We start from the raw sequence: 27357 nt of genomic DNA, 5'->3' as shown, positions 1-27357 counted from the left end.
TCTGGCAATTACACCTTTTGTGCCAAGGTTCAAGCAACTTGTGGCTGACAGACTGTCGCGTTTCCCCATATTGAAAGTGATTAGGAAACTGATACCCTTGTTAGAGTACACAACAGACATGCTCTATTATTCATTCTACTTTGACTACAAAAAATATTGATACTTCAAGACATTATCTGTCTCCCCAATACCAGGTATGTATAGGTACAATCTAGATTCCTTTAAGTACTACAATTTTGTTATCATTAATATTGACTCTCGCTGTATTTTGAAATCTTTTCTAATTTTGCCTGCGTTCCATATGAAACTGTTATAAATTTGTTGGATTAAATGCTCCCAAAGTAAGGGCCAGATTGCACAAGAGAGCATCTAGGACCCGACCGCAAGGGTTTTTGCGCTTCGCGCACATTTTTTTCTAAGTATCCACTTCACCCTGTCCCTTTCAGGTTTACTTAGAGTCTCATCTGGCCCTTCAAAGAAACAGTTTGAGAACCCCTGGTCTAAAGAAACAGAGCATTTTACTGCATTCTTTACACACAACATGCTATACCTAAATTGCATTGTTACACAAAGAAAACAAGTGGAATGCCTCTGGCCGTCTCACCTGCATCACGCGATTCAATATAGCAGCAGTGCTGATTTTGAAAACTACTATAACTCGCACGAGATGTTCAGTGATACTTGGTTACTCTTATTTCCACGTTTTATGAACTAGACCCATACACTTATAGAGATATGATGGTAATTCAACAAATACCCCCAACGTGGCCAAAGTTCATTGACCTTACATGACCTTTGACCTTGATCATGTGACCTGAAACTCGCACAGGATGTTCAGTGATACTTGATTACTCTTATGTCCAAGTTTCAAGAGAAAGATCCATCAACTTTCCAAGTTATGATGGTAATTCAGCAGATACCCCCATTATGGCCAAAGTTCATTGACCTTTGACCTTGGTCATGTGACCTAAAATGCGCAAAGGATGTTCAGTGATACTTGATTACTCTTATATCCAAGTTTTATGAACTAGACCAACACACTTTCAAAGTTATGGCGGTAATTCAACAAATACCCCAATTTGACCAAAGTTCATTGACCCTAAATGACCTTTGACCTTGATCATGTGACCTGAAACTTGCACAGGATGTTCAGTAATACTTGATTACTATTATGTCCAAGTTTCATGAATCAGATCCATAAACTTTTAAAGTTATGATGGTAAATCTACAGATACCCCCAATTCGGCCAAAGTTCATTGACCCTAAATGACCATTGACCTTGGTCATGTGACGTGAAACTCATGCAGGATGTTCAGTGATACTTGATTAACCTTATGTATAAGTTTCATGAACTAGGTCCATATATTTTCTAAGTTATGATGACATTTCAAAAACTTAACCTTAGGTTAAGATTTTGATGTTGATTCCCCCAACATGGTCTAAGTTCATTGACCCTAAATGACCATTGACCTTGGTCATGTGACGTGAAACTCATGCAGGATGTTCAGTGATACTTGATTAACCTTATGTATAAGTTTCATGAACTAGGTCCATATATTTTCTAAGTTATGATGACATTTCAAAAACTTAACCTTAGGTTAAGATTTTGATGTTGATTCCCCCAACATGGTCTAAGTTCATTGACCCTAAATGACCATTGACCATGGTCATGTGACATGAAACTCAGGCAGGATGTTCAGTAATACTTGATTAACCTTATGGCCAAGTTTCATGAACTAGGTCCATATACTTTCTAAGTTATGCTGTCATTTCAAAAACTTAACCTCAGGTTAAGATTTGGTGTTGACGCCGCCGCCGTCGGAAAAGCGGCGCCTATAGTCTCACTCTGCTATGCAGGTGAGACAAAAACTGACAGTACATTTTAGTTTTGAAGAAATAAACAATCTTTATTTCTTCACTTCTGTCATTTTAGTGCTGATGAACTTTGCAAACTCGTTCAATGCCAAGTGACAAATTGACCAATTACATCAGAGCCACTTCATGATCACTTATAATGATATGTAGCAAAACCAAAATGGATACAATCTTTCAATTTTTTTAGTATTAGTTGTGCTTGGAAGTAAATAGGAATATATTGGCACTTGCTTGTAAGTTATGTGACTATACCAGAGATGCCAACTTTTGGAAATCAGATTTAGGGAGGATTTGCAACCGACACCAAATTATGTGCGCATAGCGCACATCTCGAGCGCAGAGCGCTCGACCCTTGCGGCCAGGGTTCCAGGGCCCGCCTTAGGGCCCTGGAAGCTCTGGGTTTCTAGATGCTCTCTGGTGCAATCTGACCCTTATTTTGGAGCATTTCACATGTTTTTAAAAAAACATTGTTCCCACTTTTTAACATAAAAATTAAAGAAAAATATCAAATATGCATTTTTACATGTATAGGCAGGTTATGTTCAACTATAAATCCAGTAAGGAAAAGCTCGGCGCGGGTAACGTCTTCCTCCTCGCTGGTCCCTTGCTTGGTGAAATAAGTCAACAGGGTACTAGTGGGGCTCGAAGATCTCGTCTTCGCAATGTCTGTATGCCGTTTGCTCCCTACGAATATCATCACGACCTCCGTGCTCAACTGAAATGTCCACGCTGCAAATTGTGCAAAATGCATGGTAAATTCCTCTTTCCAACTTCCGAATACACGGGTACTGGAGACTGTATTCAGTCTTATACTTCTGAGACCATTTCTTGGTCTTCTTTTGTTGATTTTCCGCCATTTCGTGTCAATATCAACCCATCAATATGCCGAAATCACACACCGATATTCCACCGCACGACTCGACAAATCCCGTTGGGCATATCACATGCACCAGCTTTTCGCTGCACCTTATTTGTCTGCCTTTCACACAGAATTTAATAGCAGCGAACATAATGGAGTTACTACATGCTAAAGTTAGCAGACGATACATGTACTTCCAATCAATGCAAAAAAATCGTAATTTCGGGAGGATAAGGATGGTAATCGTAAGGGCGGGAAATCGGGAGGGTTGGCATCTCTGCTATACCCTTTGTGGCTAGAACAAATGATAGTATGACAAGCAAAACCAATCTTGAGACTCACCTGTACTTGTGAACTTGATCTTGTGACTTGGTAGTGGGTGACCTCCAAAGTCAGTGGCTCCTTCCTCCCCGAGGACTGCCTGCAGTATCAGGGTATGGGGGCCAAGGTTCCTTACAATATCTAAAGAAAATTGACAAACCAAGTTCCATTTTAATCTTTTAAATATCACTCATTATCTTCAAGGTATATAAGTTACATATACACAGTTAAAATAAAATCACGCAAATCTATGACTATGCCAAAACCAAAGGACAAAGTCTACTTTCATATTGAAAGAATAAAACACGATAATGAATAATCATCATCATGCACAATCTTTGAATAAATAACCAACATCTTGAATAAAATTAAAGATGTGATTTTAAAAGAAATATTCATCTTGCTGTATAACATGCCTTATAAAAAAACCTGATAATTCATGATATACATTTATATCATCTGAATATGATTGTCTTACCCATCTGCCTAAACCAGAATGCCCATGTCTTGTGATGTTGACTCATGTGGGTTACTATCACCTTGTCACCACTGCTGGCTGTATGAATGGAAAACAAACAATTGCTTCATAATTATCACTAACACTGTTCAATACCTAGACCACACCGACTTAGCATCAACGATTACAATCAATCACAGTTACAGAGGAAATCTTTGATTGGCTATTGAGCAATGTTACCATGACAGTTACCATTGACACTAAAGTTACCATTCATTACAAGTATTATGCAATCGGTCCCTGAACTTTTACCCTTGAATGCAATCCCATCCATAGCCTTTCTTTACAGTAATGCCACATAGGGGAATGAACTTCAAACCAACCAAATTTATTAAGGTATTTCAAATGATACACCACAGGATGGTTTGGAGTTCATTGGTTTGACTGTAAGGCAGCCTAAATTGGGATGGAAAATGGCAAATTAGACATACAACCGGTTTAAGGCAAGAGTTTGCACAGAGTATCATGCATAGTTTGAGCCCTGCTGACTCAAATACATCACCAGGCTGATATGCTGACAACGTACACAATGGGTCCCCAAGTATTGGTCAATAATATGACTGATTCAACCATGCTCAGTGGAAGATATGACACTCACTAAATAGGGTTTAGGGTTTTGATTATGTCTTACTCACAATGCCAGATGATCTTCATTTCCACCATGAGTTTCTTAGAGTTATGCTGAGCTCCAGGAAGCCTTGACATGGATTGACCTTTCCTATTATGGATCTCAGCTTTGATTGCACCTTTAGACACAAAAAAGTACATGAAACAAACAAGTTAATGAAAGACTAATATAAATAATAAAATATAGGAAAAAGTACAAGTCATCAAATAAATAGCATCGCAATTATCAAGGTGGGCTCATATGCTTTATGCTTCAAGTCTCAACAACTATGTAAACCAAGTAATATTTGTACTAAATCATGTCAAATGCCCTTGTTACATCTCCATACCATCTCCAAAATGATAAAAGTATCACAAATATATTGCTGGTGTGTGCTGTTCTTTTTCTTGTATGTGGTTTTTTTTTTGGGGGGAAGGGTGGTGTCATTTTTCTTTTTGCATGTTACTTGTGAACAACTTCATAATCTCTTTGAAACATGTGTTAATTCTATGGTATAAAAACTAAAAATGTCAAACAAATGTCCTTTAACTTAGGAACACTACAAGAAATAACATGTGTTTACCCCTGAATAATTTGATAACTTAACTCTAATACGACTTTTGAATGCATCATGAAAAAATAATATTCCTCCAACAACCACCTTCAGTGGGGAATTAAGAGATGTGCAACAACTACTTTTTCTTTTAACAACAAATAAACTTCCATCTACATTTTTTTATTTTTCCACCATTTCTCTCAGCACTAACCTATTAGTTTCCCAGCTGGTCGTTTTTCTCCTGCATGGACCTCATTTGCTTCAGGCCATGAGATGACAAGAACTCCTGGAAGTCTGGGAATAAAAGTTCATCATACAATCTTAATTTCATAATTTCAGTCTCATTTCCATGTGTCAATATTTTTGCATGTTGTTAAATTTGCGGCTGTTCAGGCAATTCTCGAAATTTGTGAAAATAAAACCCTCTCGAAAATAACACCTTATACAGTAATGTGTTAAATTTTGATGTATCCAGTTTTGTATGTTATCTTGTTAATGTATTTTATGATGAATGAATGAAATAAAGTGATTTATCAATCATTATAAGGACTTACTTTCCTTCTTCATCATCAATGTGTTTCTTAATCTGCCTCACATCCGCTGTCCTGTCCAGTTTACTTAGGGGGTAGATCTTTGTTTCATTGTACAATAGCCTTGGTTCCTGTCAAATAAAATGTAAAGGAAATGGATATTGAAATCAACTCTGCATTCCTTATAAACCTTTCTTTTTAAATCTTTATGTTCTCACTAAATATTTAAAACTGACACTTGGCCTTCCATACCTCTGTGAACCAAGTTCAGGCTGATTCCTAGTGGGTTCTTTTTATAGAAAAATACCAATCAGATTTGGCATGACTAGCACTCCATACTTATCTAAACAATGCTTCATACAGCAACAGTGACATACTGATTTTTACACCTCTTATTTACAAACAAAATAATCTCAAATCAAGACAAATATAAATGATTCTTGGAGCATCATACCTGTACAATTTCAAATTCTCCTCCTGTTGCAAACAATGTCCCATTCTGGATCTCATTCTCAAAGTCCCCAAACAACATGAAGCGCTGTATCGATCCATGAAGAATTGGACTTGTCCTCAAGACTCGTACCTAGCACAACAATAGTAATTTCAAAACGTACTAATACAAATCACTTAGTCAATTACAAACTTCTTCTTGTAGTCTATTACTGAAGCTGTTGTTCAATGTGATAGCAATTTAAATTTGGGCAGACGGTTACAGGGGAAGGAAACCGAAGGAGAAAAGGAAGCAAGTAGTGGAGGGGGGCAGGAACGAAGGAGGACACACCAGATAGAGCAAAATGGATGGAAAGGATTAGAACAATCTTTTTGAGTGTGAGGTAATCAAGGACAATACCAGATTTAAAACCTGAATTACAAACTACTTCAGCTAGATATTGGATAAATATCTCAATCATCTACTTTTCACAATCCATCATCTCATATTAGATAATTTTACAACTTCTATATCTGGCATATACAACACCTGCAAAATGCTTACAAGGAATTAAACTAAATGCTCATAAATCATCAAATTAACACAACAATAAATTTAGTGAAATTTGGAAAATGCATTTATTCATATTTCACTCATAAATATACACAAGGAAACTACTCATTCCTCTGCTTCCTCTAATTTCAATACAGATTACAGACCATGTTATTTTTGGAGAGAGTTAAATGTCTGGCCCCAAAAAAAATGAAATGGGAACTTTAATTCATGTCCATCACAGTATATCATCTCCACTATCCCATCTTTACTATTTTCAATCATACCTGCTGTCCTGTGGAATATGTCTTTCCGTCCCACTCCACCGTCTCAAAGACAGCCCACGGTCCTTGCTGTTTCTTGGGTAGTTCATGCCTCATGATGTTACCCACATAGTCTCTGAAACAGACCTGTTTGTCAAGGTTCTCATGACACTCATGCAGCCACTCTGTGAACTGTTTGTCGATCTTGACTCTCTGGGGCTGGATATCAAGACAATGAACATGCTCGTACTGTTAAATTTGCATCAATTATAAATCACTTTGAGATAATTAAAAAATATCTGAATTGAAGCCTGTCTAACTTGTTTCAAATCATCTCCACATTTACTTAGTTCAAATATCCTCATTTAAAACCTCGGAAAAGAGTGGAAAATCTAGATTAATGTCTTGTCAAAATTAAAGGAGAATGAAACTCTTGGAGCAAGTTAGCTTTTGTGAAAGCAGAAAAATCAAAGAATAAGATCAACAAAAGTTTGAGTAAAATAGGACTAGCAATAGAAGAGTTATGAGCATTTGAATGTCGAGATCACTAATGCTATGGAGATCCTCCAATTGGCAACGCAACCAAGATCTATGATATCACAGATGAACAACTCTCCCCTTTTGGACACTGAAAATATACCCCAAAACATCTCTTTTTGCTCTTTCTAATCATATGACAAACGATTCATCAATGATACAATGTTGTGAAACCTCTGTACTTGTCCTCTCATAAAGAGAACACCTCACCTTGTGATAGATTCTATAAAAGTGAGAATGTAAGTGAAATAAGTACTAAAGCAATGAGGGAGTTGTACGTGTGTGACATCACAGATCTTGGTCGCATTGCCAATAGGAGGATGTACATGGCATTAGTGATCTCAATATTCAAATGCTCATAACTTTCTTATTATTCATTCAATCTTCCTCAAACTTTCAACAATATGTTTCTTTGATTTTTCTTTTTTATATGGATTCAACTTGTTTCAAGGGTTTCATTCTCCTTTAACAACATCCAATGAACCATTAACCTGCATGCTAACACATTCACCGCATAACAATACCTCTGTAACATGTATATATGTATAATATATCTACAATGAATCCCTGGGCGTTGTGGCGTGCGCCTGTAATCCAAGCTATGCGGGGAAGTTACAAATTGATGCAGAGGTTCGAGCCCTGGTCACGTCTTTCGGATGGTGACGTTAAAGGTCGGTCCCAGACGTAAATAATCATATCTGATTGATACACGTCTGACAAAACTCAAACACACACACCTCTGAGATTATCACCAACCTGGGGCCCATGACAAGAAAACTTGTCATCAATTTAAAATACGAAAAATAAAATACGATTATTTCATGAATAGTCTTTTAAACAGAATAACAATAACCAAAATGTTAAAGGGCTCTGATATTGGTTTACCTACAGAAGTCATTAAAGACAATTCTACAAAGATTGTTTTTATTTTCTTACCTGACCCCCTACCACTCTCTGAAAGACAGCACTCTTATCTTTTAGCTTCAGCTCAAGGTCAATGAAGGTCAGCTTGTTTGTGCTGACCTCAAACTTGTTGTTGGCAAAGAGGGCGCCAGACACCCTGTTGTAGCACTCGACAGGAATGCTGAGTCGCCTCTTTGGCACGCTGCACCAGTCAAAGCTAGATGAATCAAACAGCACAGATCGAATTAAACGATTTCTGCTACATACACACTGGAGCGTGAAGAATGCCTTTCATTGATGATAACTACAGAGAGTCCACAAAATATACAATTTTCCATAGTAACAAGAACAGGACTAACCTGCACATTCCTTTTACTGTAACACTTTCCCTTCTCCCTACCCCCCCCCCCCTCCGAAAAAAAATGAAGATTATAACTACGCTATAAGACTTGCTGAATATAGAACATGAGAAAAAAAAATAAGTTGTTTCAAGTTTACCAATCAGTTAGAGAAATTGGTCTGAAACTACAGATGAAAAATTTTAATTCTATTCTCAACTTTTTTCCGCTCATGCACTCTTTTCACATACGATATGTAATAATGGATTTTGCTAAATATATCTACTTACTCTTGGACAAGTGTATATGGAATGAGTCTTCCATTCCAGTAGCACTCAAAGATGGCTTTGTTACCCCTCGCAGGTCGATCTCTTTTGACATCACTCTCGTCGTCAACTTCCTGAACAGCTAAAGAAAGATAGTATATAGTAAAACATGTCAAGTAAATTTCAAGCTCTAATTTAATAATGTGTTTATTTTTCCGCAAAAAACACCAATATGAAGCCATAAAGAAATCAATTTTTGATTAACTAATTGTAAAGAGCATATAGCTTTTTTTTTATTCCAACATATTCCAGATCTATAATTCATTCCAAATCATATACAGGGCTCGATTTTAGCGGGAGCCCGGTGGCAAAAGGCTCCCTAAAACCTCTGCGGGCTCCTTAGAAAGTAATTGAAAAAGCCCGGTGGGCTCCCTAAGATTTTCTAGTACCAGCCACCAAAAAAGCAATTTCTTACCAGCACACTAATCCACGCTTTGTAAGTCTAAATTATGTTTTCAAAATCATAAAAAACCTTGAAAATAGCGAAAATAGCGAGTTCCAAATTGCTTAGCTGCGTCTTTTTTTCTGTACCACGTTTTTCCACACACATGGTACCTATGGAAAAAAGAATCGGGCTACACCGGTGCGAGAAACAGTTGCATGTACAGGGGTCCATTATCATTTACGCCGTGTGTAATTTTCAATGCACACATTTCCCTTAGAGATATCACGATTCTGTGTCATGTAGACTTCGGCTCTGCTTGTCAAAAGGGCGCCTATTAACATCCAAAATAACTCACCTCGGTAGTGAATTATTCCTGAAAAATCATTTGTTTCATTTTTTCAAGGGAGGGGGTAAATATCAGACAGTAAATCATCAAACATGGCAACATCTGATTTTAGGAGGCCACCGGATTTTACTCACGCACGCACTGACACTTGTGCAAGTCGGAGCTCTCTCTCTCTGCCTGAGCTCTGGGGGACAATTCGGTCAGTAAAGGCCTCAATGATGGTGATTTTCTGTTTCAGATAGAGTTTACATTTCAGGTTTTTTTTTAAAACTACCAATAAAGTTGGATGGTTTCTTCATTGTGATATATATTTAAGTTATTGATGAATACTTTTTCACCAAATTTAGACTCCCCCATAGAAAAATGCAATTTTCGTGGAGATCTGCGTTTTCAAAGAACTGCAGGAAAAGTTAGGGTATACATGCATGTACATGTAACATGTGCCTACATGTGACATACTTAGCCTGTGTGGTTTTTGTACTGATATAAACACAATATTTGGAGTAGAAATTAGATGATGAATTAATTTCTTTAACATATACATGTATATCCAAGTCCACCGCACAGTCACACCCACACAAACACACACCAACCCACATCCATGATTCAGCATGAAAAAAAATCAATTTTGTTTATGTATTTAATTTATTTCCTTTTTTTAATTTAATTTTTTTTTGAGGGGGGGGGCATTAAAAATGAAAAAAAAAAAGTCATTGACTTATGTGTTTGTGACCGGTGTCTAAGTGTGTTGGGGTGTCAAAATCTGATTTACCCTGAATAAATACAACTGGTGCTGATGATTATTAAACAAAAAACGTATCGTGATGGTGTGCTTTAATATTTTAATAGGTAATGACCAGTATTATGCAAAAAAAAGGGATAAACTTGGGCTCCTTAAAACCCATGCGGGCTCCCTAAAAAAGTGCTTGAGGAGCCCGGCTGGCTCCCTAAGAAAAAAGTAAAGGTCAGGCCCTGATATATTGTTCAATTATACACACATATAAATATATTTCCCCCTTACCTAAACCATAGTCCACAGGAAAGGACTCTCTGTCGAAGAGAAATGGATGATATCGAAGCACGCCCTCTACCAGACCAGTTCCTTCAACCAATACACGGAATTCAAAGGTGTCCTTGGCTGACCTGATGAAGTTAGACTGATGATCATCTTCAATGTCTCTGAGGTTGAGCTGGCGTGGGGTATGGCCCTTCTTGTACATGGTGATGCTAATGTCAATGTTCTTGTAAGGGCTCGGTGTACGAAACATGGAGTTGGACAGGTGGGACTGATTGCCTGATGGTCCATGGATGTAGTAGTGATAGATGTGTCTGGAATAATATTGAGGGAAAAAGAGCCAAATTATTTCGAGTTAAAACATGCAACCAGTAGCTATCAAATAACATACAGGTTTTTACCTTTACAAAAACTAACGCCTGTAATGTTAAGTACAGAGTATTTTAATTTTAGCCCATGATCTAACTCTGTGCTAGAGTTATAAGAAGCCAAAAATATCAAAATTTGGTTTGGTTTATGGTTTTATTAGGCTGATTTGCATTGGATTTACAAAATATAAAATATAACAAAACAATGATAACAAGATATAGCAATCAAACATTAAAACTGGTTTACAGTGTATGTGTTATTATGTCTATTGTGCTTTAACCTCATGCTTTTACAATAAAGAAAACTATTTAAGTTATTATTCCCGGACAATTATGATTAATCCTAGTTCAAAATATGGGCCAAAAGACTTAACAGGAGGATGCATCACACGGATGACTAGCACAGCAGCCTCTCTACAGCAGATCCTGGTGAGTGGTTCCAAATTTGAACACTGCATGGGAAGAAGGGAAACACTGCCACAAAGAGAAAAAGAAGGGGAAAAGGAAAGAGTTCTTGGAAAGAAAGAAGGGATACTTACGCTAGTTGCCTGCTCCACCTGGTGAAGTCCTCCTTGAGGAACTTGATGTGTTGTGACTTGACACTAGTGATGACGACATGGGTGAAGTTCTCCTTGCCTTCCTCTTCCTTGATCAGACTGTGTAGGATCTCATCCTCAGGTGGCAAATGGCTACCTTCACCAGGCTTCAAGAGGGAATAGCAAGATATCGATAAACAAGATTGAAAATTGTGGTAATGATCACATAATGAATTTGAACAGAATCCAACAAAATCAATAAACGCTTGTATGCATACAAACATATTAGGCCTATGCGAGAAATGACTCTGGTAGAAAATGATAAATAACCAATAATAAGCATAGCACTTTGTCAGGTGACTGGTCTGTGCACTTAATGCCTCCTGGACAAATGACTTGAAACTACCACTCACCTGTCTGTTATGGATGATGCCCTTGTAGATGTCTTCTTTGCATTTCTCTCTCCTCTCAAACTCGTCTTTTGATACGGTCATCTCATGAACATCCTTTGAATCCTTAGGTTTGCTGATCATCTGTAAGAAAAGAGGCATACAATTATATTAGATTAGATTGGATTAGATTGAAAGAGATGAAAAGCATACAATACCATCCAATGTATCCAATGTAGAGTACATTCAATAAAGTGTCATGAATGATTCCCTCACTCACCCTTGTTGAATCACCAATGAAAAACACCGCTTGCTTTCCTCCAACTCCAAAGTATGAGATGTCACTGTTTAGAGATTTTGGAATCTCTCTGTCTTCATCACTGTAATGAAATAAATAGAAATAATGGATAACAGAATTCAGAGCTGCCAACATTGGGAAGATAGAATCCAGTAGATTTCGCGGAGGTATAATTTTGTGAGGGAGCGGCGGAAGGTTGTCCTACGGATGGGAGTTTTGGGTAGCAAAACACATTAAGAAACAACATTTGATAGTAACTGACAGCTGTCTAAACCATCAAAACATTTTGCAGATAGATAAATGCACATTAGAGAGATTTCATGAATTGTCATTGACTAAATATATATTTCAGGCAATACAGTATTTTTTTTAAATAATTCATAAAATAATTCATAAAAGAATGCATTCAACATGAAAATACCTTTATTCAGAGGGGGAAGGGGCTGCAGTAGTGGTAAACATGGTAAATGAGCTTGCCTGGCCCTGTAAAGACTTATAATTATATGTGGCCTGTTTAAAGTCTCTGAGGGATTCCTGTGAAAATTGTCACACAGTCCCATTCCACTTGAAAATTATCTTTATACTTCGAAAAAATATTTTGTCGTCTTGGTCTTGGATGACTCCATCTCCATGATCTCCATGGTCACTGACGATGCGATTGTAGTGTGGATAAATCGGGACGGGGCGTGCTTCGCACAGCTCTGCCAGCCAGCGCCAGGCCAGGCTAGCTCACTCACGAAAGGGAAAATGTTCGAATCCGATCAACCCAAGTGAAAGTACCGTAGGCGAAAAAATCTCCACTTTGCTTCTGTTCTTCAGGAATGTCAATAAAATTATTCCTGAAAGTCGGGGTGTAATAGTAATCCACTTGTTAATCCCATCGTTTATCCAGTTTCAGCTCGAGTAAAGCGCACACAAGCTTACAAAAAATGCCTCGCAGTGCTCGTGGACTCCCTTCTCGTAGCCCCCTGGCGCAGCGCGGCCGGCCAGAGACCAGGCAGGGCCGCGCCAGGGCGCATGTGCATGGAGTGCCGCTGAAGTGTTTCCATCACACACATTGCAGAACCCGGAAATAAAATGGCTTGTTAGACTAATTCACCAGTCGTTCAGTAAAATTATCTTCATTTACATTGGAAATCAACGTACGATTATACAAAAACTGGTAAAAGTTACTGAGTAAAATGAAAATGTGATAAGGAGGTTCCACGTGGGTGTAAGGGAGTTGAACATGCTAGACTCGTAAAACAGTCGTTTGTATGAATTTTACAATTTAACAGATTAAAATCCTGATTATCCGGGAGATTTTGGCATGGGGTCGGGAGAACGGGAGATTGGATCGCAATCCAGTATTCTCCCGCAGGATCCGGGAGACTTGGAAGCTCTGCAGAATTTATATGCCTTATTTTTATTTCAGTACTTAGAACTTGTAACTTAGAACTAATGTTGTATTTTCACATTTTTCAGACACAAATGATTGTAATTTATATTAATGGACAAAATCACTGCTAGTGCAAAACTGTGCAATTTTCATAGATATGGTATGAATACAAATTTCACATGAACTTCTATTTGGGTCATAATCAGCCTCCTAGATTGACCGAATCCTCATCAAGCAACCATTATTGAATCCATATCATGAAAACAACATCAGAAATCTACTTTTATATGGACTAGGGTAATGCAGTGATATTACAGCCATTGGAAAATGTACATCGAGACATTTCTCAGGGACTCTACGCATGGACCAGCAACACTTTGTCATACAACGGACACAAAGTTAAAAAATAATACTCTGCTACTGAATTAATACATGTACAATCTACTATCTAATATCTACAATCTAATAGTCATCAGAGCTGCCAACATTGGGATGATAGAATCCAGTAGATTTCGCGGAGGTATGATTTTGTGAGGGAGCGGCGGAACGTTGTCCCACGGATGGGAGTTTTGGGTAGCAAAACACATTAAGAAACAACATTTGATAGTAACCGACAGCTGTCTAAACCATCAAAAAAAAAATTCCGATAGATGAAATGCACATTAGAGAGAATTCATGAATTGTCATTGACTAAATATACACTTCAGGCAAAACAGTAGATTTTTTAAATAATTCATAAAAGAATGCATTCAACATGAAAATACCTTTAATTGGCCAGAGGGGGAAGGGGCTGCAGTAGTGGTAAACATGGTAAATGAGCTTTATAATATGTGGACTGTTAAAAGTCTCTGAGGGATTCCTGTGAAAACTGTCACACAGTCCCATTCTGCTTGAAAAGTATCTTTATACTTCGACAAGTATTTTGTCGTCTTGGTCTTGGATGACTTCATCTCCATGATCTCCATGGTCACTGGCGATGCGATTGTAGTGTGGATAAATCGGGACGGGGCGTGCTTCGCACAGCTCAGCCAGCCACTGAGCCAGCGCCAGGCTAGCTCACTCACGAAAGAGAAAATGTTCGAATCCGATCAACCCAAGTGAAAGTAGGCGGAAAAATCTCCACTTTGCTTCTAATTTTTCAGGATTGTCAATAAAATTATTCCTGAAACTGAAAGTCGAGGTGTAAAAGTAATCCACTTGTTAATCCCATCGTTGATCCACAGTTTCAGCTCGAATAAGGCGCAAGCAAGCTTACGAAAAAATGCCTCGCAGTGCTCGTGAACTTTCCTTCTCGGAGCTTCCTGGCGCAGCGCGGCCGGCTGGAGCTAGCCCCGGCCGCCGGGGCGCATCGGGGGCCATGTGCATAGAGTACCGCTGAAGAGTTTTCATCATACATTGCAGAACCCGGAAATAAAATGGCTTGTTAGACTACTTCACCAGTCGTTCAGTAAAATTATCTTCATTTACATGGGAAATCAATGTACGATTATACAAAAACTGGTAGAAGTTACTGGGTAAAATGAAAATGTGATAAGGAGGTTCCACGTGGGTGTTAGGGAATTGAACATGCTAGACTCGTTAAACAGTCGTTTGTATGAATTTTACAATTTAACAGCTAAAAATCCTGATTATCCGGGAGATTTTGGCATGGGGTCGGGAGAACGGGAGATTGGATCGCAATCCAGTATTCTCCCGCAGGATCCGGGAGACTTGGAAGCTCTGAGTCATGGATCAATGTTTGATGAAGTGATCTTACCAATTGTTTTCTAGTTTTGATCTTTTCCTCTTCCAGTTGAATTAAATTCAAAAGGAGTACTTTACTACAAATATTATCATCCGAGATGATGTATATACTATGATGTACATGAATTATTCATGAATCATTGTATAATAATGTGCTACTACCCACCATTCTCTTGCTTTGGTACCATTCTCTGGTGACTGACAGAGAAATAATCTAATACAGAATCATAACACATGATACCCTTCTTTAACCACACATTGTTGTTTGATAAGGCATTGTTACCCGTTATTCTCTTGATGTTTATGTCTTCTCCTCTTTCGGTTGAATTTTGAGAGACGATAGATGGCCCAGTTGTTGAGTTCTCTGGTTGTCATGCCCTTGCCATTGTCAATGACACAGACCGTGCTCTTATCCCCCGTTTCATCCAGGTACTGATTGAAAGTGAAATAGAAAGTACAATTCAATAAATCATTACAGGGGAATTCCATCCAGATGTCAAGACAAATGAGAGACACATCACTTGACTTTTAGCATCAATTGTTTCATAATTCTTTATTAAGATGATTTTTCATAATAAATCCAAATCACATTTGTATTCAATTATGATTATACCCATTTCAATTTGTTACCAAGGTTTAAGTTATAAACAGAATACAGGGAGCTTAAGTGCCCTATATCAAATGTTCAGTAATATTATCAATGAAGGTTTGGCAATATTTCATTAGACAATAAACCAGTTTGGCTTTTTAAAGTTTTTATTTTGTAATGTCACATGCAAAAAGCTTTTCCATGTTTCATTCTAAGAATTGGATAATGTACAATTTTCCCAGGAAGTTTCAACTGATTTCGCCTGTGCATTTCATCAAACACAATATCTAATACACATTTCTACATGTAGGTAAAAACAATATATTTCATCATAAAGAGCCATTTAACAGGCAGTGAAAGTGAGCTGCTCAAAAAACATGCATTAATAACTCTGCCCACGAATGTTAATTAAGCAATCATTTAACTGATTTTGTTTAGTAGGTACTTGTCAAGGAAAGTGAATGTGAATATGGTCAAAGTCTACAAGACTGTTTCCATTACCATATAACTTGCTTTCAGAAATAATAACATGGGATATTTACAAAAATGAAAATAAATTTCAATGACTTCAGACAAACACATACCAATCTGATTTCTATGCACCTGGGTCCATCATTATTCATTGTGGCTGCAAGAGAGTTGTCTATCAGTTCAGCTATTGCAAAAGCTGTGAGGAAATTGTAATAAGAATTAAGAATTATCAAGGTCTATGTGTTTTGTTGTGGTTTTTTCCAATTTTATTTCATACTGTATAATTTCGTACATCAGCAATATGATAATAATGATACATTCTATTATTTCTTTTCTGCACTAGATTCATTTTATACATGCTTTGTGATCTAAATTAAATGCATAAAAGAACTGATTGAATTGAAATGAAAAACAAGAAATCCCATTCTTACGTAATGGATTCTGTCCTTCACTGGCATAGTACTCATACATTCCACTCCTGATAAGGGTGTCAAAGTGAGGCTGGTACTCCACCCTCTCTTGGGTAGGGGCAAGCAAGGCCTGCTTGAGGTGCACAAGAAGATACAGAGTGTCTCCATCCTCCACCAGCTCTTCTGAAATGGTAAAACAAATATTTAATTTGCTTGACGCCGCTTTGCCATGGGATCAACTATTTATTATTAATATATTTGGCAGAAAAACATAGCATGAAATCAAATCAATTAAACAGATTTCTGATACCTGAAAACCATTACATCCAAGTTTTGCAAAATATAGTTAATAAATTTCTAAATTACCATGAAAATTCTAGTCCTAACCTTCAGTTAAGTTTCAATGTTACATCACAAAATAGTCAAAAATTATTCACCCCAAAAGACCCTTGACCTGCCTGTTATGAATCTAAATTCCAATAATTACTACAAACCATTATATCTAAGTTTTATTAAAGAGGGATTTATAATTGAAAATAAAAAATCTTAACCTTTGCTTCAGGTTTCAATTTTAATACAACATGGTTAAAGTTCAGAGACCACAAATGACTACAAAACTGACTATGTAACCTGAAATTTATACCACATGATCAGTGACATTTGATTACCCTATGTCTAAGTTTCATGAAAAGGGTCCTTATATATTCAAATTTATGATCAAATTTTAAAACTTGACCTGGGTTTAGAGTTTGACATTGACACGACAGCAGTCACCATCAGAAAAGGTCTCAGAAAAATGTAATCCTCATAAACACAACAGTTTTCTGCATCCATAGCATTCATCAGACCTTCATTTTTTAAGCATATTTTAGCTAGGTAGATGGCATCCTCATAACGCTTTGTTCAAACCTGGTGCATCAAAAATCTGCAACATTTTCCATAGTCTTCAGATGGTGAGATAAGTTACCCATTTGTTATAAAAAATGCATTACTCGTCCAAAGTTTCATGGACAAACTCATGATATAATAATGATTTTATCAATGATGCCATGACTTGGTTTTAATATCGTGAATTTGTCTATGCAATTCTGGCAAAATCATTTTGTGCCATCTTTTTAAAAGATTGCCATAATGGCAAAGTCACAACTATTTGCTATTGTAAGTCCTTTATGACTCGGGCCCCACAAATGTTGCTGAAATTTATTCCATCCTGTCTGAACAGGCGAGGTTAACAATACTAATGATTGTGCATAACGTACAGTGTAGGAACATAGCTTACCGTAAGCTTCATCTGTATTGATCTCTTCTCTGTTGGTGGTAGCAATGACAAACTTGCCATTATCTGGGATACCAAACTCCTATAAATACCAAACAAACATAAAGATGAGGCTTAAATAAGAACATAGAATTTTAAAATGGACATCAAAATTTACCAATCTTCTCATTGTGAAGGGGGGAGGAATCCCAAGTCTGATTTTGGTACAATTCATCAGTTTTAGAAATAAATCCAAAACACATGTACAAGCTAAGTAAGTTTGATTATTACAGTTTTTGCTTGATGTTTTTATCCTCGTTTGATTTCATTCTAGACCAATTGATAGCAACTCCGACCAATGAACAGCTTTTTCCAGTTGTTGTCCACTATTATGGTGAAGATCTCCATAGATTTTTTCGTGTGCAACTAACTACTGCAAATACAGAAGAGAGATCCACAGGAGTAAACATTTACAAACTTCTTGAGAATTAAAGAAAAATACCATGGAGTTACTGTGTTTGTTTCTCAGCACATAACACATATGTAATGGTAGGTGTACATGCAGATGCTGCTGTCTATGTGAGGAAAGCAAATCCAGACATATTTGTATTGGGATGCCCATGCCATTGTTTATATTTAGCTGCTGAGAAGGGAGCACCTACAGTACCTTGCCCTTTCCCACTGCTAATTTGCTTACTTCCATCTACTACGACTTGGAGAAGTCGTCAAAGTGACATAAAGAACTGAAAGGAGCGCAGAAGCTCTCTTGCACTGCAACCCACAAAATTGTGAAGCATGCACGTATGTATACAATGGTTATCGCTGGTGTCTTCACTAGTAGGGAGGTTGCTATGAGCAAAAAGAGAAGCTTTGGTGATCTCCTTTGGGCAAGAAGCTGGTATCCTATCTGAGAAAACAAAGCAAAATGATGACCAACAAGCCTCTGATCAGTCAAAGAAAGTGAGAGCAGATGCTACATCTTCAGCTGGAAAGTCCAAACCACCAAAGCCAAATAAAAGGAAAATCCAGAGCAAAGAAAGAAACAAACATTGTCTTCAGAGAGAAAGAAAAGTATTAAAATGGAGAAAAAGAGTGATGATTGTCAAACCTCCACTAAGATTTAAAGACACCGAACACAGATACTAAATCCTTAGGGTCAACTGGAAACTTGAAAAGTCATATCCTTCAAATCAAATGGGTCTCTTCAGAGAGAAAACCAAGTTCAACCAAGAAACTCCTGCCAAACAAACATAGGGAGACAAGACATGTTCCATCGAAGACAAGAAAGGATATTTTTTAAAAGCCTTTGACAGCAAAAGCCTTGAAATCAACAATTTCTCTATTCTCGAACAAAGAAAGCCAATGAGATTCATGGTTCTCAATTGCAGTCTACAACAAACTTTATTGCTTATTCTTGAAGTATTCATTACCATTGTTACCAATCCAAACTGAGAAGGATGAACCAACTTACTAGATGACAAACAAAACACAAACTTCTCAAGGACTCACTTGTGAGATTTGTCAAGCCAGTTGTCCTCAAAACCTCAACTGATTTGAAGAAGTTTTGGAACGAAGGGGAAGCTAATCAGAGAAGCAATTAAAATTTCATGATTGGTCATGAGGCAAGACACTTCATTGAAAGTCATACGTTACACTGTCTCTTTGAATGAAATAGACACGTTCTTTCATCAGTCAGGACATATTTTACAACTGTTTGTGACTGATATGATCCTGGAGCATTTCCTGAGATTACTTTCTGAAACACGCAGCAGTTGAGAAAATTACAAGAAGTAGGATCCCCCCATCTGCAATATTTATTCACATTTTAGCATACTAGTAGAATACGAATTTAGGGGGGAAAAGACAGTTTGGGGGATCAATACACTAGGGATCAAAGAATATTATTTATTATTTCAAATGTTGGCTGGTCTGTAAAAGTCTGGCACATGAGGGTGACTTACATGCATTACTTACCATCTATTGCAAGTCTTTCAGTTTTCTGGCTGTCTTTTGGCACAATGATTGCACCATCGTTATCCATGAAAAAGAGCCAACCAAGAGCAAAAACATTGGCACAATATTTTCTAGCATTGTAACTGCAGTGTGAATAATGATCACTAACTCCGTTATTCATATTTTCTAAAGAGGCTGCAATAAATAACCAAAATGCAGAGAAAACCTGCAACCGCTTTGACATTCGGTTAATAGGCTTCGGCCAAGTGTCACATTTAAGTACAGTATGTTGAGACAACTTTAAATATAAGGTAAGATTCATGATATTTATAGGCAAATGCAAGTACTTTTTTTATCTAAGTTAGCGCTGCACCTGATATTGTCACCCTCTATACGCGTCTTGTAGCTAGGCTACAATAACAAAGACAGCAAGATGGCGACATTAACAGACTGTGAGTAAACGCTCCTCTACTTTTAATATTTTCAAGTTTTTTCTAACTTAATTTTATTTTAAGATATGACTCTTTAGTGCCAAAAAGGTAAAAATGGTAGCCCATTTACATACATGTAAGTTTGGGCTCGAAACCCTAAAGAAAACAAGTATTTTAGAGCAATATTATTGTTGGCAAAATACTTGGTGCGTGTAGTCTGTAGAGCAATGGCATCCCATCCCTGGCTCCATGGAGATTAAGCATGTCAGTGATATTCTCCAGGAGCCTCCTGAAGCTGGCTAGTACAGATCGAGTTAGAACTTCGGTCTCTGTAATTGGTGAGTAGAGCCAACGGAGTTCAGCAGAATTAACAGAGACCTAGGCTAATTGAATTGTCACGATTGTGATTCGATTTTGAGAGAGAATTATTTTGCAAAATTGTGCATATTTGCGAAAAATTTGATCTGCTGGTGGGGAAATTTGCTCAATTAAACCTAGAGTACCGTAAAGTCCCCAAACATTATACGGTTTCAAATATCGGACAAAAATGACTTCAACTCCCTCCCATAACTACAGGGACCTGCACTGGCAGGGGACTTGCATGCATGAGATACATGAACATACGTGCTATTGAACTGCACACACGGAAAATCCAAGTTGCAGCTCAAAACAAATATTCCAGGGGTTAAATCAAGTGGTAAAAACCAAGATTTTGACTTCCAGAGATTCTTATGACCCTCGCTAATTATGGACTCCAAAAGATCGATGACCAAAAAGAATTTAGTAAGGGGGAAGTGACGTCCGCCAGAAATATCACCGCCGAGATCACACATGTTCGATATATCGAAAAAAAAATCTGCATGGCCGCAGCAGGGGTTCCCCATGGCGAGAAATTTGACACCCTTCCAAATATGGCACTATCCCAAACATCGCCATCGGACACATCGGCCAATCGAATTGGAAATGCGTGCTGTTGACGCGCACGCGCTCGTTTTAAGAATAAAGTCGCACGCAGCTGAGCAAAGACGTCTGATGTTCAGAGCCGAGAGAGGTCCGTTTGGTAAGTAAATTATCAATATTTACCGATTTCTATATCAAAATTATTGATAGGTCTAGTAATAATCAAAATCGGCATTCGCGCAGCTAAACTATTTATCAACAATTAAAGGGGAATCCAACCCAAATAAAAACTTGTTTTTATAAGAAAAAGAAAAATCAGACAAGTTGATAGGTGAAAGTTTGAACAATATTGGACAAACAACAAGAAAGTTATGAATTTTTAAAAGTTGTAAATATTGGTAATCACTATACCCATGGAGACTTCAAATTGGCCGCATATGGGATGTCATAGTGATGTAAGGCAAGGACTACTCTTCCATGTACTCCAATACATATTATGGCTAAAATTTCAGTTTTCCCAAAAGTTTTATTTCAAATTATATTTTTCTTTCATGAGGACATAAAACAATATACTACCTGGGTTATATTGAGATTACTGCCCCAGGGGAATGGGTACTTAGGAGAAAACCACAAATCCCTGATAATAAAGTACATGGCCTATGGGGAAGTTGTCCTTGCCCTTTGTCATAATTTACTTACCTAGTTGCCAATTTGAAATCTACATACCAGGGATGCCACTAGGTGTCCTCCAAAAATACTGAAACTTATCGCGGGCCGGGATAGTGTCCAAGAAATTTTTTTTGGGGGGGTCCACCTTTAATTTTGGGATGGACACATGTCACAGGTAAAAAATTGGACAAGCAAAAAAAAATAAAAATAAAAAAAATAGGAGGGGGGGGGTCCGCCCCCACCTCAAATTTAGGGGAGGGGGGGGGAGGACCAAGTGGCTTCTTACCTTGTTGTGATCGATGACTTTGAAGTCAATTAGGTTTGAAAAACTGACGGTAGTTAGTTGTGTGTTTCTCATAGAACGCTAGACTAAAAGCTTCAGTCTCTGTATTTTGGTTGTTCAGCTGAACCGCGTTGGCTCCACTCACCAATACATAGACTGAAGAGTTATTGGCCCGTACATAAAGACAACGTATCAGCTAACCCAGGGAGCTGATACGTAAACCCAAGGAGCTCCGGCCCGCTTTCCGGGCCGGAGCTCCCTGGGTTCCGTATCAGCATGCAGCAGTAACGTTAGATCTAACATTCGGCGGAAACCCGATTTTCGGATCGTTTTTGGTACATAAAATGTCACATTATGAAAAAATAATTACATCCAAACTTACGAAAAAATATATAAAATTCAGAAACATCGTACCTTAGACCGCATTTACCGCTAATTCCTTTCAAATGATGATAAAAACTTAGTCATCCTCGATTCCTTCGTTGGTCATCGTAAGTTGCCATCTTGGATGACGTCATCATATTTACAGACGTATTTACCAGTCGCTATTATACCGCGATTCGTGCCGCTACTTTGCGCTTGTCTATGTGCGTGCGTTCGGAACTTGTCGCTCGCATTGATTGGCCCGGGGCGGTATTTTGAGGTCATTTTATCTTTAAAATATTTTATTTTATCTCTTAAAATGAAATTGGTATTCTGAGATGACATTTTATCTCTCAGATAAAATTTAAAATTTTATCTTGAGTATAAATTTTATCTTGCGTATCTATGATGATACGCAACAGAGCAGTGGCTGCGTAGACATACCCATCGCGTATCTGGCCATTGCAACGCGGGTGATGTGCTTGCGCCCAAGTTACTTTGAAGAAAAAAATAAAATAAACTTAAAAGAGGGTAAGGGCTATTTTATCTCCACGACGTTGATTTCGTCAATATTTCTAGGTGAATTAACTCCAAATGTTGGCATGAAAATTAAGAAAAATGATATATTCATTGAGAACAGCACCTTAAAGTTATTCCTGTACAATCAGGAAGTATTTCTTAAGACTTTTCTTGACTAATATTGTCTTTGAAATGATGCTTAAAAAGATGCGATATAGACTTCGAAAAAAAGATGAGAGTATTGCCATTTTTGTTAAAAAGAAATCTCTGTAAAGACGCGCAGGCGTATAGTGCAAGCGTATTGAAGTCAATAAATTGACGCAATCTCACTCCTTCGCCACACCTCCTAGCGGAATGGATTTCCATTGGTTGAGTGATATGAGAGAGCTATAAAAGCGCGTTTATAATTGGATATTGATTAAAAAATAGGTGTGTCTTACAGAGATAAAATGGAGATAAAATTGTTCTCAGAATACCAATTCGGAGAGATTAAGGGTATTTTATCTCACTGATTTTAACGGAGATAAAATATTTTATTTTATCTGAGATAAAATGGATCTCAGAATACCACCCCAGGACATCGATAATTCTAATCAGAAAGCCTTGATAAAAGCATAACTCAATTAACGTAGTAGGCAGTGCGCGCGCTTATAAATTATGTACTGTATAAAAGCAAATATCTCGGGGAAATATCTCTCACTCGGTCGATCGACATGCATCGCAATCGGGAGAGATAGGGGGAAAAAAGGAGGACTTTCCGTTTTTTTTAATACACAGAAAACAGGAAAAGTCGGAAATACGGAAATAAGACAGATAGCAGGAAAAAAGCCGGAATTCCGTATAAATACGGAAAAGTGGCATCCCTGACATACTATTAGTGATCTCAATTTTAAAGCAGCTATAACTTTCTTATTGCTTATCCGATTTCTTTCAAACTTTCCCCATTCTGTTTAATTTATTTTTCTCCTTCCCAACACAACGTATTATGGCCAAGGCTGGATTCCCCTTTAAGCAATTATTTTGGGGTCTAGAGCGCGATTTAAATCGCCGAAATTGATCAAGCGCACAACTCTACGCCTCCGATATTTGGAAACTGCATCCGATATTTGGCAAAAAACAAGCTTCTGGTAGTAAGTAAATAATTTCCATTTACCATAATTTTTTCAATTCTATTTTTTATGACATTTGTATGGTAGGGGGTCCTAAAGCTGCGCGGGTCCTAAAGCTACGCACCACTCGCGCATACATTTTTTATGGCAAATGCGCACTCTGTCTGTGTGTGTGGAACTGTGACTGCAGAGTGACGAACGATTCCTATTCAATTTTTTTCTACAGAGGCTGCAGTAAATCTCTAAATGCAGAGAAACCAACAACTGTTTGGAATTTTTAAGTTATATTCGCTTAAATTTCATTTTATCCTATAATAATATGAATATATTTTAGAAATTGAGGCACAGGAAATATTCTTTTTTTGCATGATAAATCGAGTGCGTAGCTTTAGGACCCCTTCTATCTACATCGGGTGGCGAAATCAAGAGGTGTTCGGAAAACACGGCGGGATTTTCGTATTAGTAGGGTGTCTGAAGCCACACTGAAAAGTGTCAGCATAAAACAGGCTGATTTAGGGGAAAATATGGCACATTTTTTCGGGGAAGTTCAGGCTACTAGAAAAATGTGATCTGAAATGATTATTAACTTGTGTTTGGCATGTATGGAAAGAGAAAATTCAGGGGCTTCTTTTGACAGTAAGGACAAGTTTATATGATCATTTTGAATAAGGATTTAAAGATAAATTGCAAACCCTTATTTTTGTGTGTGTTGAAATTGCCATTTCTCCATGCGTTTTCTATGGGAAAATGAATTTTCTGTTTTGCACAATTTTTTTCACTTTGTAACAATTTTTCATTGTGATCTGGTTTCCAAATCTTTATAAAAATCATACCATCAGATAGAGCATAAAAAATCCTATTGGACTCTTTATGGACAAGTTTTTGGCATTAATAATAAATTTATAACAGCTCTCGGAAGCTAAAAATTTGGATTTGTGTGTGTCCATTTCTTAACTACACAGTCTATGGCAGAGAAATGCTGAAAATTTACCTAATTTCATTCTTCTTTTTAGCAGCCAATAATTGGATTTTTTTCAAAAATTATACATTTCTGACTTCTGTCAGTCTGAAGGTCATTTCTCTTCAAATTCACAAAGAAAATGTGATATTTTCTTGAAATAAGTAAAATAATTTTTTTCTCCAGACAGTGAGTTTTGCGATATTTTCTTCTTGGACTTGGTTAATGATCTTTAGAATGTTTGCCACAAATTAGTGAAAGATATTTGTTGAAATATTACAAATTGGGATAGTTTTATTGTTTGAAAACAAAGTGCGTAGCTTTACTTTATTTTAGCATGTTTAGCCAACTTTAGGTCCCCCCATCATACTTTTTTACTACGCCCTACGAGGCTACGGAAATAAACATCATGATTTTTATTTGATTCAAATTCAATAATTGTATTTTTGTTTTGGTCAAATAAGTGTCCGATATTTTGGCACTTTACTCTAACTGAATTAAGTCAGTCAGTGTGAAACTGCATTAGCCCTGTTTTCAAGCTCAGCCTCAGCTCAGCTGGACCCACCGGACGGACCGGGCCGAGCTGCGGGGATGCTTTGCCTTTGCGTGGTGTGGCTTTATTTTTCGATGATGGGCACGAGACCCGTGTTTGGCTGTGCGAATGCCGAATGTCGAGCCACTCGCAGCGCCAGCGGCTTTCAGCCTTCAGGGATAGCTTACTTTCTTTATCAAGTCTTTAAAATCAGCAAAGCTAAAGACTCCTCCAAGGGTGATTTTCCGTTCTGGTTCTGAGCCCTTGCGACGGTCGAACACGTACACAGTCGAATCTTCTTCCATCGAACTTTCACCTGCCATGGTCGCCGCCATGTTTTTGCAACTTCTGAAAAGCTAGCTATCGCGCGCAAAACATTATCGATATCGCGATACTATCTTACCGAGAATAAAATCAGCCAAAATAATTTGTGAACAATTATGAATAAGGTAAAATTAATTTATTTGTCCATGGCCCTGGGAAGCGGGGGTGCTAAAGCAGCTCCAAAAATGTCCTTGGGGTGCTGCGTGTATAATTCTCCATAGGCATTACCCCGGGTTTTCTGAAAGATGTGTAAAAATAATTACAAATAAACAAAAAATGGGCTTCAATTGCTTCATTTTCTGCTGGTGAAACCTGCTTTTTTTTTCTTCTTTCCTTTTTTCCCTTTTCAAATTTCTTGGCACCAATTTGATCTCCTGTTGTAGTGAAAACCTTTCTTTTTTCTCTCTTTTTTTTTTGTCTTTTCAAATACATCAGCGCCCCCAGCCAAAAACCCTGCAGTGCCCTGAATTATTCCCTCAACCAGTCATGTTTTTATTCATTCCTAATCGCTTTAAATTCATTTTGATTGAAGGTATGTGAAATTTTAGCATAAAACCATATAGGTTTTTTTTTTTGTTTACGGATAAAAAGCATAAAGCTTCGATCATTTGAGAGTAAAGCCACTTGAAAAGCAAATCAACAACAGCGCTTGTAATCCAATTAAATGGGTACTCCGGACTGAAAATATATTTCTGAATAAATAGAGTATACTTCACAGAGAAGAATGCTGAACATTTCATCAAAATCAGGTAAAAAAATAACGAAGTTAATTAATTTTAAAGTTTAGCATCATTTTTATATGAGGTGGGCGGAAAGGCTTACGATGTCACTCCCCACTTTCCTTTTTCTTGTGTTATTCCATGAAATCATAATTGTTTCATTTTTTTCATATAACATGAATGAATAACTGATGTGTCTCCTCTATAATTAAATAAGTTGCAGCATGCAGTGAATATCTAATGCACTAAATCAGTTGTCAATCGGTTTTTTTTTTTCCGTTCTTGGTAGAAAAAAATTGAATAAACCTAATTTCATATAATAAAATACAAAAGAACATGAGGGGATATGACATCATCAGTTTGCTCATTGAATATTCATGACATGCCTAGAACTGCTTCACCGGAACTTATTCATTGTCCGATGTGGATCAAACTTTTAGTGTTTTGTTTGTATGATTTTTCTGTATCTATTTAAATCATATTATTTTCAGCCCGAAGCATCCCAATAAGCTATTTGGGAAAGTTACAAATTGATGCAGAGGTTCGAGCCATCACGTCTTTCGGATGGTGACGTTAAGGGTCGGTCCCAGACGGAAATAATTGATTGATACACGTCTGACAAAACTCAGATACACACACACCCTAAAAGGGGCACGGGGGCATGTGCCCCCAACCTCTGTCAGAATCGTTGCCCCCCCCCCCTGAGAAATTTTGAAGAAAAAAAATTAAATAATGTATAATAAATGCTGTTATGATCCTATATTCATATTTGTTTCTCTTTTTTTCAAATGATTAATTAC

At 37.4% G+C, this 27357-nt stretch overlaps 1 protein-coding gene across 1 annotated transcript in view; it reads right to left on the bottom strand.

The window, feature by feature from the left end:
• LOC129259471 (structural maintenance of chromosomes flexible hinge domain-containing protein 1-like) overlaps nucleotides 1–25882 on the bottom strand; it is a 56724-nt gene extending 30842 nt beyond the window's left edge. The window contains exons 1-18 of the mRNA XM_054897761.2: nucleotides 25703–25882; nucleotides 17822–17900; nucleotides 16564–16725; nucleotides 16246–16328; nucleotides 15356–15504; nucleotides 11934–12033; nucleotides 11678–11797; nucleotides 11268–11431; nucleotides 10367–10674; nucleotides 8579–8696; nucleotides 7984–8167; nucleotides 6535–6729; nucleotides 5720–5848; nucleotides 5290–5396; nucleotides 4947–5029; nucleotides 4208–4318; nucleotides 3534–3611; nucleotides 3077–3196 (exon numbers count right to left, since the gene is read on the bottom strand). Coding sequence (XP_054753736.2) covers nucleotides 3077–3196; nucleotides 3534–3611; nucleotides 4208–4318; nucleotides 4947–5029; nucleotides 5290–5396; nucleotides 5720–5848; nucleotides 6535–6729; nucleotides 7984–8167; nucleotides 8579–8696; nucleotides 10367–10674; nucleotides 11268–11431; nucleotides 11678–11797; nucleotides 11934–12033; nucleotides 15356–15504; nucleotides 16246–16328; nucleotides 16564–16725; nucleotides 17822–17900; nucleotides 25703–25849 — 2437 coding nt within the window. The 5' untranslated portion in view covers nucleotides 25850–25882. The remainder of the gene's footprint in view (nucleotides 1–3076; nucleotides 3197–3533; nucleotides 3612–4207; nucleotides 4319–4946; nucleotides 5030–5289; nucleotides 5397–5719; nucleotides 5849–6534; nucleotides 6730–7983; nucleotides 8168–8578; nucleotides 8697–10366; nucleotides 10675–11267; nucleotides 11432–11677; nucleotides 11798–11933; nucleotides 12034–15355; nucleotides 15505–16245; nucleotides 16329–16563; nucleotides 16726–17821; nucleotides 17901–25702) is intronic.
• Nucleotides 25883–27357: the final 1475 nt, after the last annotated feature.

Source organism: Lytechinus pictus, chromosome 1 (genome assembly GCF_037042905.1).
Source record: "Lytechinus pictus isolate F3 Inbred chromosome 1, Lp3.0, whole genome shotgun sequence".
Classification (NCBI taxonomy): Eukaryota; Metazoa; Echinodermata; class Echinoidea; order Temnopleuroida; family Toxopneustidae; genus Lytechinus; species Lytechinus pictus.
The sequence above is the reverse complement of the archived record's forward strand: the minus strand, read 5'-3'. Positions and strand labels throughout refer to the sequence as shown.